Here is a 12,119-nt window from a genome sequence, read left to right on the forward strand (position 1 = left end):
CGTTACCTCAAATGGACGATTATATGCTTTCAAAGATGCACCCAGTCTCCTAAAATGAATGACCAAAGAGTCTATGCTAGGATGGAAAACCACTACACTCTTACCACGAGCTGAAACTGTTCCATCACTGAGTCGTGCATGTGGATCAATCACTGCATACCATGAACCTTGTCTGACAGCAGCACATATGGTTTGCCTAATATTTACCAAACATGCATCAAACCTCTGGAATGCTTCATGTAATGCATCATCAAATGACATGGCAACACCTTGAAGACCTTCATCGTATCGATTAATTCCAAACAACCCAGTATATGACACAGAAGAATAGTTTATTGAAAAACAACAATCATTCAGTGTGTGTGTGTCAGGCAGCTCAGCAACTTCTATGTAGCCATTCACAGGGTCGTTGATTTTGCCGGCGTCTCTCATGGCATTGTACAGGTCATCTCCACGCATCAGAACATCATTCAGGTCACTCTGGGTCCATCGCAACACATTTTTCACCTTACACATCAAGATTGCAGTTAAACTGTTTGCTGCACATTGCCTGCCGCTATTGACGCCAAAACACTTTGCACCCTGATGGAAAGAGCCTCTGATGTACGATTTCTGTGGACACAAATCAGAAACAGCTTTCATGGTCATGTTAACAGTACTATTATGATCCGTGTTTTTAGCATCATTGTTTAGACCAGTTGTTAGACCAGTTGTTAGACCAGTTGTTAGACCAGTTGTTAGACCAGTTGTTAGACCAGTTGTTAGACCAGTTGTTAGACCAGTTGTTAGACCAGTTGTTAGACCAGTTGTTAGACCAGTTGTTAGACCAGTTGTTAGACCAGTTGTTAGACCACTGTTATGACCAGTTGTTTGACCACTGTTATGACCAAGTTTTATAGCCCCGTTGTGATGTACACAACGTTCTGTTACTTCTGCCAATTTTTTAAGAGGTGGCAGAGCCTCTTCAGGATCAGCAGCCATCCGGTCTGCCATCCTCTTCTTTGCAGCCTGGGAGCGCCGGGCTTGCTTTGTGCGAGGCATCTGTACACACAAAAACATAAAAACAAATTAAATTACACATTATTGCATCACAATTCACAAACAGTACAATAAAGAATAAACAATATAAAAATAAAATGCATTAGTGTTTGTTCACATTTAAACAAGATATTCTATTAATGATGATAATTTTGCATTTCAATGTTTAATTTGGTATTTATCAGATACAATGTTTTCATATGCAAAGATTTTAAAAATATATAAGCATTAACTTTATTGGATTATAAAATGTTTTGAGTTTAAAGCTACATAACTGAATAATAACTGGCAACTATTTAGATGACACATTAGCTTATCATAATACCAACACAGAACTAAATTAATTTTACACATATGTAACAAAGATAATATCATAAATCTACATAATAAATATGCTTGTAAATAAACTTTGTATTTTAGAGAACATAATGTGAGTGCACTAATACCATAATCAGCAATGCATCATGCTCTGAATCCCCAGAAATAACCGTATATCTTAAACACTTCTAAAAGCAACCAGATTGCACGACCCTGTTTTACTTAGTTTTACCACTAGATGTCAGTATAACCAAGTTTTTTCATTTTATTTACATCTTTATAACAGTTAAGACCTTTATCCTCTTATTTGATTTTAAATACATTTCCCCAATTTTCTTTTATTGACAAAACACACAATACCACATCCTGCCCGGAAACATATATAGTGAATATATCTATGATATACATTATATGAGTTATAAAGCAAAAGTTTATATCTCTAAATTAAAAATGAAGATAACAATAAAGAATTTTTTTTTGTTAACAGATAAGACAAATGTTCTGCAAGGACAAACATTAGTTTTCCTAATTTACATTTATATTCAATTGCATGCTATTGTTCTTTTATAGTTGCTACTCTCATAAAAAGAATGTAATTACATGGTGACTTTTAAACCTAAATTTAACATCCAACAACAGATATTTCAGCAAAATTTATATTTTTGCTCTGAATTATAACTCTTTGTCTCTAATAGACATGATCGGTGTGTCGTGTTATAGCTGGGTGGAGTTGGCGTGGGGGAAAACAATCCTTTCCCCCTGACTGGAAAAGTGTTGTGTTAACCCAGCATAGCCTACGTAGAATCACTTCTGAAACATGGAAAAACTAAACCTTACTGTCATAAAGTAATCACAGTATCTGTGACAGGACAAATGAAACAACGGGATTGCCAGATATGTCATTTTCTCGTTAAAATATATGCTGCTCCTCCAAACATCACATGACAATAGCCTACTTCATTCAAAGACTGGGTGATGTCAGAGAATGTCTAATAGGAAGAGAATTGGCACTCTCTGCTTACTTCCGGTTTCTGGACTGGCTGCAGTAACACGTCTCTGTCCATGCAAGTGCGCTCGCAGGCGAGTGCAGAATGAATGGAGGTCTATGGCGAAAAACCCTCAAAATCCACTTTTCTCAGGATATAATTTTTTGTCTAGTAATTTGAATGTTGTATTCGAAAGGAGATGTAAAGAAATTACACATTGCTGGGTGTTAGATTTTTTAGAGTCACTTATTTGGTTTAAAAAGTCTTTTAAAATGTCAATGACGTCAGAATGCTGACCTCATTTGCAGAATGCTAGCGTGTTATGGGCAACAACAACTCAACCTGTAAGAAATCGAAAAGAAATAAATACTCGTTCATTCAACTTTCGACCTATAACCCATGTTGAACTTGTTGAACTTGCAAAACTTACAATAAAATCTGAGATTTCTCAACGGAAATCGGGTGAAAGAGACACATTTAGCCGTCTAGCCCCATAGACTCCCATTCAGTCTGCACTCGCCCGCGATCACCTCCAGTGGAATTCTAATATAACTGCAACCAAGATCGATACAATGGGGCTAATAGGAAGTGCCAAGGCTTTCCGTAGACGGGCTCTGGTGATGTATGAAGTGGTTTATTCAGTGTTCCTGAATTTAATGGATTTAGAGTATGTATTCATCAAATAAAATTACCATATAACAGTATTGTGGTATGAAATAGATATACATTGCACATGGCATATAAAAAAAAAAAAAAAGTTTGTTTGTGCTAGAAAATAAACGTGTCAACAAATGGCTCCGCACAATCCTAGCTTAGGAATACGGTCTTATCTAGCGAACTGTTCAATCATTTACTAAAAAAATAAATAAAAAATGTATATACTATTTCACATTATCAGGAAATTTTCATTTTGAGGTGAACTAATCCTTTAACATTATGTTAATGCATTAGTTAAGCTAGAAATCATTTTTCATCATGTTTTGATCAGCTTGGATCACGCACGTTTACAGCAGAAGCTCACTCTGTTTCCTCTGTTATTTTCTCCACAGAAATGCGTTATTCAGAACTGTAATTTGACAACTGACTGAAGCTTTACGTGCACAGATGACTAATCAATAGGGCTGGGCAAAAAAATAGATTTTTCGATTAATCGTTTTTCAAAATGTGGTCAATTCAAAATCGATTCTCAAAGGCCACGAATCGATTTTTTTCCATATTTATTTATCTATTACCCTAAAGCCAGTATTAGTTTTCCTCCACTGTTCATAGGCTTGCAAACTCCATTTTACAACTCCATTAATGCTGTGAGATTTGTTTGTTTTATCTTAATCATAAAATAACCTCAACTAGTGATGCACAATTAATCATATCGCAATCGCGCTGTCAAGCCTACGCAATTATATGACGTGAATGTCCTGTGTGGCACACAGAAAGACTCGCGCTGATATCATGCGTGCGCACAAGACAGCCCAGAATACAGTTCTCTTTCGTGTTTGAACGAACAATAACACACAGAATTATGCCAAAATGTCTTTTTGTCGAGTATCTTAATAACATAAGAGCAGTTATGGTGAACATGAATGAGGCGTGTGTGAGATCCACGTCTCTGTCAGCAGCGGTTGGTCTATTAAAGGGACAGTACACAGTAGCCACTAATTATCTCTGTCGTTAAAGTTAATCAAAGAAAAAAGTGAACAGATATAAACACTCACTGCTCTTGACTAAATAACTTTTGTAACTTTAATAAGGATTAGTCTATATATACTTTATAATTAATGCATCACAGACTGTTTGATAACGTTATTCAATTTCTGTAGGGCTATATGTCCTACCTAGACAGATAAATATATGCAAGTTTTTTTTAATGGGTTTATGTGAGGATTGTTAACCTGTTTGATCAAGGTATGCGACTGTTCTGACTTGTCCAATTTTCAGCATTAATTTTTCATCTTGCATCAAAATCCTGTCTATTCATTGTATGCATTTGAAATATAGAGTTGGGTTCTGTTTTAATGTACCCAAATGTACCTAAAAAAAAAAGTTTAATATACAGGTTTGTTGCTTAATAAAATTTCTTTTTATTAATTAACCACTTGTAAACTTATGTTCACTTTTCTTTTTTTTTTCTTTTTTATAAATATAGGATTTGTATTAAATATATAGGCTATTCATTAAGTGGAATCAAAATCGAATTTAGAATCAAAATCGAATCAAATCAAATTGAGAGCTTGCGAATCGAATTGTAAAATCTGAATTGATACCCAGCCCTACTAATCAATAATGACATTCATTGTTGATAATTGCAGCCATACAAATAATATTGTAAAACATTCACAACTTTATCCAAATGTTTCCTTATACTATACACTATTGACTGTTATCACTATATTTTATCACAAAAGTATCATCTTACCTCAAAATCAGGTTTCACAGTCTTCTGCAACATAAAAAAAACAACAACACACAATTTGATTAAAACAAAAGCATTACATTTTACAAAAATATTATATATTTTATATATTGTACTCTCAAAATGCACAACTGGCTTCATAGTATCCACATGACTTTATGGCACATCGTTTTACATAATACCAAATTATAAATTTAAGCGATTTTAAACTAATGTACTCGCAAGTTCTCTAAGAGACAGTCTTCAGTCAATGACCACTCAACCAAAGAGAACACAGTGTATTACACACATTTTATTTTTCTCTGTGGTCTCGAATACTTTTGTTCCTATCAGTACTGACTACTAGATTTTTGGTATCGTTACATCCCTACAAACACATGCATTAAAATAGCAAGAAGTATAAAAAATCTTAATCTTAAGTTGAGTCGATGACTTAGGCCTGGGCGAAAAATCGATTGAATGAATTAATTCGAATTTTTTGCTGCGGGCGATTTAAAAAATAAGTAAATCGAGTTTTTGTGTAATGATCATTTTGGTCGCATATGCTCCTGAAATTTAATCTGTGCGACCTAAAAATATATTTAGGAGCATTTGTGCGAGTGCAAATAATGGTTGTGGTGCGACCTGTTTTAATTTCTCTAAAAAAAACGTTTGCAAATTACTTCACAGTGTGTACCTTATGTGCGCTGATATAAGCACGAGAGAGAGCCCCGGTCGCGCGCGCGCACTCTCACATCTTCAAACAACACGAGCGCTGTCTTGCTCTCTCTCCCTCGCGCATATTAATCAAAATCAATTGACACGATAGAAAAAGGGCGGAAGACCGAAGTTTCACGTGAAGCGTTCGGAGATTTTTTTGTGTGAATTGTGCTAAAAAATAAACTGCCGGGATAATCACACAACTTGCCGGTTGGCAACCGTCATGTCCGATTCGCGAACTAATGACTCATTTGAACCGATTCACTTGAATGAATGGTTAAAACAACTCATCTGTCTAACACTGAACTCACGAGACGTCTGAATCGGTGTATAACAAATCGGTAACACTTTACAATAATGTTCCATTTATTAAATTCTAGTTAACTACATTAGTTAACATGTACTATTAATAAACTGTACATTGTTAATTTGTTAACCATTGTTAATGTTAATTTCAACATTTAGGCTAGGCTACTAATAGCCTACATTAGGCTATTGAAGTGTTTTTTTTTATGTTAACAAATAAAAGAAAAGAAAAAAACACTTCAATAGCCTAATGTAGGCTATTAGTAGCCTAGCCTAAATGTTGAAATTAACATTAACAATGGTTAACAAATTAACAATGTACAGTTTATTAATAGTACATGTGTTTATTGCTTTCCTTAATAAGTAGGGGGGGAAATCGTAAAAAAATCGTAAATCGAATTAAAAAAAAAAAAAATCGGAGTTTTTATTTTTAGGCCATATCGCCCAGCCCTACGATGACTAAAATAAATATTTTTCACAATACAAGCAAATTACAAAAAAATACAACAAAAATTACCCTACTTTCAGTATCAGTTAATATAACAATAGAATGAAAGTCTTAATATAATTGTAATCTGTGCATGCATGAATTAAATATACATTGATTTTTATTTCAACTACTTAAGTGCCAAGAGCAGCAAGTTTTATACTTTCTCAAGGATACAACTACAGAAAGAGTATTAAGGAACTGACACTTTAAAACCTCATGCACAGATCTAATTCGGAATCATGAGCTGATTATTATCATTACGAGCACTAACATTTTAACACCAAGCATATACCGCAGTGTATATTATACCATCGTTTAAATTTTAACGATGCCAATTTTATTTGTGCTTACCAATTCCAATGAGGTAAAAAAAAATTAAAAAAAAAAATCTCCCATTTAGTCTTACTACAAAACATTTAATCGACCCTGAATATCAGAACAAAAATCAACAAGCTAAAGAGCAATTGCACTGGACAATTTTGCCTGTGGTTTAAAAATACCATAGTAAAACAACTAGCCTAACTAAATATACATTCAAGCATTAATAAAGATAAGTAAACACTCAGTAATTAAAATAGAACAAATAAAAAATTACCAATTGCAAATATAGATACAACTGAACAAATATATGATTTAAATAAACAGTGTTTTAAGATTTTCAAGTATTCAGGTACAAAAAGCTGTAATTCAAATGTAAAATAACAGTACACTTTTTATAAATAAGGTACAAACACAGTTACAAAAGTTATTTAGTCAAGAACGAGTGAATTTTCTCTTTGTCCTTTGATTACTGTTATTATAGAGACAGCCGCTCCTGTCACTTTAAGACTTGGCCAATACGCCTGTAGCACTGAAGACAGCGCGCGAGCCGTCTTGCGCTCACGTACTTCACATGTGCATAGACTACATCATAGAAAACAGCGCTAGTTTAAGTTTAAGATCCATTTTACAAATCAAATTTTCTGTGACTGCGCTTCAATGTGCAAAGAAAACAGCACACAAGTTGAAAGGTTTAAAATAACTTTTTCTGTGAGCGAGCTGTGGATGTGTGCACAGCAGACAGACAGCACAAAAAAAAAAAACGCTTTCGTTCCTTTCATCAGCACAAAAAGGTCGCGAGTCGTCTTGCACTTGAATTGTATAAACTCAAATTGAAATGCTCACAAAGGAAACGATAAGAGGAATCGAAATTTTAACTAATAAAAAATAACTAATTTAACTTAACTTTTAAACTAATAAGAACAACCACAACACCAAACATGTTTCAAACAGTAACTTATTTCTTGTTCTAATCAAAATGCTGGCCAGATGAATAAGATTAATTTATCACTATAACAAAACGCTATCTTTATACAATTAATCACAAAATACAACCACAAAATATTCAAACAGACAAAAAAACAACTTACACTGGCCTAAAAATGTTAACTATGATACAGATTATTAAGATTGCACAAAGAACAACCACACCGCATGTCTTACCTTACCTGAAAGTAGAGAAAATGGCTTCCTTTCCGGTAAAAAAACGGAACAATACAGCACGCGCCCTCTAGTGGATGGCAAAAAAGTCAAAATGCTTCAGTTTTCTGGGATGTGCAGTTTTAAGAGGCAAGAAAATGTCATTAGTTTAGATTAAAACCCATTACACCTATGAAATGTCGTCATAATGAGTGTACCTATATATGTGTGTGTGTGTGTGTGTGTGCGTGCGTGTGTAAGCACACAGAAAATGTTAAGAGTGCTAATATTCTTTAACCCTTTACATTTTTGAACTGTAAAAAAAAAGTTGCCAGCTTTAAATAAGGTAACATTATCACAAGGTCTTTAAATTATCTACACAAACAGAGACTGGGCTTTATCCAATTTGAAAGATTACATTAAAATCATAAATTGTGAGAACATAATCATGTTTACCTAATGAATTACAGAATTAAAATTGATGTATTATATTTATATAAATATTCTAATATAATAAAACAGCAACCATAAAAAAGTAAAATAACTTTATTTAAACAGTTTAAGTCCGATCCACAGCAATGATATTATAGTACCAAGTCCTGCATTTTAATTTAACTTAATCCATTGTACATTAATGCATGTTATATAACAAGTCTAAAGGTTTACTTCACCCAAAAATAAACAGTCACTTATCATTTATTTTCCATTAAATTGAACACAAAAGAAAATCTTTTGAAGAATTATGGTAATCAGAGCCGACAGTAGCCATAAAAAACACTAACATTCAAAGGCTACTGTCCACCATTTCATTACTAACATTCTTCACAATATCTTGTGTGTTCACCAGAAGAAAGAAATTCATACAGGTTTGAAACAACTTGAAAATTAGTAAATAACAGAATTTTGATTTTTGGTTTGACCATCTTTTGAGACAAATTAATAATACTTAACATTAAATCAATACATTGAAAAAGCAATATTTTTTTTTTAATAACTAACTATAAAACAAAGTGTCCAGTGCAAGTATCATTGAATATAATTGAAATGTTGCCATGATATTTGCTAAATGGTTCGGTATTTTACACTTAAAGCCCTGTTTACAGATCGTTTCTGATGAAATAGAACGGTTAAGATTAAAATTTGGACACCTGCTGCTGGCCCGAGAATTTTAGGTTTATTTTGCTTCCGCTTCGAAGGATTGTTCCAGTGCCCAATCGAAAGAAACCTAAAATTCTCGGGACAGCACCATGTGTCCAAATTTTAATCTTAACTATTCTATTTTATCAGAAACGATCTGTAAACAGGGCTTTAAGTGTAAAATTCCGAACTTGTCCTTTAACAATTACAATTTCCGTGACTGCACTCTTGTAGAGAAGGTACCACTAGATCCACAAAAATCTACTGACTTAAGTTATTTTGGATACTCCATATTCATTGTATAAATCTGAAAAATTAAGCAAATGCTGCTGGATGATCTATATTGTCCTCAAGAACAATGGCGTCTTCCAGGATTAAGTTGGTCACAGTTGGTAGTGATGTAACAGCGGCAACAATCTTCAACCACAGTAATGATTCCGTACTTTTGGTGCTGTGATCTGCATGATCAGCATCCTGAGAGAAAAATGATTGCAGGGAGGTATTAATGGAAGTGTAAATTTAAATGTAACAACATTATATTATTGTTTAAATAAACAATACATGTAATACATATATAGTTTAAAAATGACATGGAAATAGGATATGAAAATAATGTACTACTACACATTTGAATAAAGTTTTCATAAAGAAAAAAATATGACTTATGATATTGATAACTGATATAATAACATTTTTCTGACTATTTGACTTTTGCATTCATTAAAAAAAAAGCTGATTGCTGATTAAAAACAATTGGTTATTGCATGTTTTGAGATACCATTTTCAATTAATTCAAAAACACCTTAAACGTGTCAAATGTCACTATATAAATTAAATTGGTTCCATCTTCAAAATTAATTATTTTGTGTTCTGCAGGAGTGTCAATGATTTAGAACACTTGGTTAAGAAAAAGATTACACTAAACCTAAACCTTCAACAATTGCTAGTGGTTCAACAGATCACAAAACTCACGGTTCAGATCGAATCAATAAGGTCTAACTTCCTTTCACGTACAGAAATGTAATCATGTAATGTAACTGCTCACTGTATACATTTTCTATAAATAAATCTTTGTTAAAGCTGGGGTTTGTACTTTGATTAACATTAATGAAAAATAGACAGCCGGTCATTTTAGGACTGAATTCAAGTATTAAAGGGCATCTATTATGACTCTTTTCACAAGATATAAAATAAGTCTGATGTCCCAAGAGTGTGTATGTGAAGTTTTAGCTCAAAATACCCAACAGATAATTTTCTACAGCATCTTTAAATTGTCATTTTTTGGGGGCTCAGAAAAACGCACTCTTTTAGTGTGTATCCCTTTAAATAATACTGAGATGCAGTTCACCGCACAGGGGCGGAGCCTCACGAGCTCGCGCTTAAATCACGACAATCTCATCTGATAATATCAGAACAAAAACTCTCAGTTGCACTGTTCATTTCAACTCGAAGTCGGACAATAATGCCCACAGAACCAGAGAATATATGCTGTATGGAGATTGAACAGGTATACTTTAGTTTAACTACTGTTATAACTTATTTACCATCTGCTTTAATCCACTATTAATGCAAGCCTGCTGTGGCAGACCCTGTCTGAATGATGACCAAAATATACTGATGAAATCAGTGAAGCTTATTGTACATCACACAAAAGATGAAGCGTTAGTTTTACTCCAGAGAATTACTGTAAGTCCTGAATAAACAGTATAAGTGCGCATTAAGTCTTAGCCATAAACTTTCTCTCTTTCCCTTTCATTGTCATCAACATACACAGCGAAGTACACAAAACACTCGTTACAACTAACAGTAAACAAATATATACACACCTTTTCAGTGGGTGCTTAATAAACTGGTAAACCGTATATCAGTAAAATGACTTGATCTGTCATAAAGTGTGCGCTCTCACTTTCATCTCTGCCGTGGTCAGTAACGTTAGTCCTGTTGCTCCGGAGACCGTGAGCTGGATCACAAACAGTACAGATCCATCCTCGAGTAACAACGAGAGTAAATGAAGACAGCTATGTTCATTCTTACATCCATCAACAACACACCTCAATCGCTTAGGAGACATTCTTGTCTACAGCTGCTCAAGCATCGAAACCATGGCGGACTCTGTGTCCAGCTCACTCAGGGCGGGGCTATGCTCAAACTGCAGTCTGTCAATCAACAGTCGTGGGAGGGGCCTGTGCAATTCTACGTCACATTAAACCGAATCTGAGAACAGCTCATTCTGAGACAGTGCTTATGATTTATTGAGATTGTAAAAAAACACTGGGTGGATTTTTATCATTCTAGGGTTGTTTTGCTCACACACTAACACATTTATGTTCAAACACCATATAAAAGTGAATTTTGCATAATAGGTGCCCTTTAATGATACATATCCTTCTCACTCTTGTGGTATTTTTTACCTAATTATGTATGTGTATGCACTATGCATCCATACAAGTGCAAGTAGAAAGAGGAATCAAAAACGGCACTATCTAAAACAGGCCTCTCTGTGTCTTCGTGCAGAAATGCACTCAGCTAACGGCATGCGAGTACCAAATTAAATTTTATTTAGCCGCTTGTAGTGCTGGAATAAATTCAAACCCATTTAATGTGTACACTAGCAAGACAAAACACGAACATATAATTAATTTTCAGTCTATAAAGGTTAAACTTGAAATTACACCAATCAAATGCATGTTGTATTATGGATTCTGATCAGTCCATACCACAGATCAACAAAAGTGCTATGTTCCATGTGATTAATTTTTCAACACAATAACATTAAATTGAACAACAAATGTAATTATATAGGGATTATAAATTTACAATATATATATTTTTTAAGTAGCATGTTCAATTTAATGCTATTTTAAATATATATTTGCAAACTTCCATTAATGGCCTCATTGTCAAAAGCAGTCAATATACTGCAATATTTTGCATTTTAAAGGATCAAAAAGAGTACCCGTTCATCCAGCTTGTCCAAAGCAGTCTTCATTTCTTCTTCAAAGGCGTTCCCTTACTTGTAGGTTTAGGACAGGTGTTCAATACTTCAAGCTCTGATCCCTCGCTCTGATCTCCTAAACTATTGGCTGAAGACATTGTAGATGGCCAATAAATCTGTCAATTTAAAATCTGTCATGAGTAAATGTCTAATTTACCCTCTACATCATTTTAGCATTTTCTCCATTGCTCAATTTCATTAAATGCATTTTCCTGTTTGTTTCACAAAGTGCATGAAATCAGTACAACTGCTAAATTAAATTAGGCCATCAATTTGGGAAGA

General features: G+C 33.9%; 1 protein-coding gene across 1 annotated transcript; it reads right to left on the reverse strand.

Annotated features, from left to right (window-relative positions):
* Positions 1-207: 207 nt before the first annotated feature.
* Positions 208-7,749, reverse strand: LOC311286888 (uncharacterized protein; the record flags this gene model as incomplete). Its single annotated transcript, XM_084435771.1, has 3 exons — positions 7,735-7,749; positions 4,756-4,779; positions 208-1,041 (listed from the first exon to the last, which is right to left on the reverse strand). A coding segment is annotated over exon 3 (834 nt), but the record flags the coding sequence as incomplete, so codon positions are not given.
* Positions 7,750-12,119: the final 4,370 nt, after the last annotated feature.

This window comes from Rutilus rutilus, assembly GCF_951802725.1.
Source record: "Rutilus rutilus genome assembly, contig: SCAFFOLD_52, whole genome shotgun sequence".
Taxonomy (NCBI): domain Eukaryota; kingdom Metazoa; phylum Chordata; class Actinopteri; order Cypriniformes; family Leuciscidae; genus Rutilus; species Rutilus rutilus.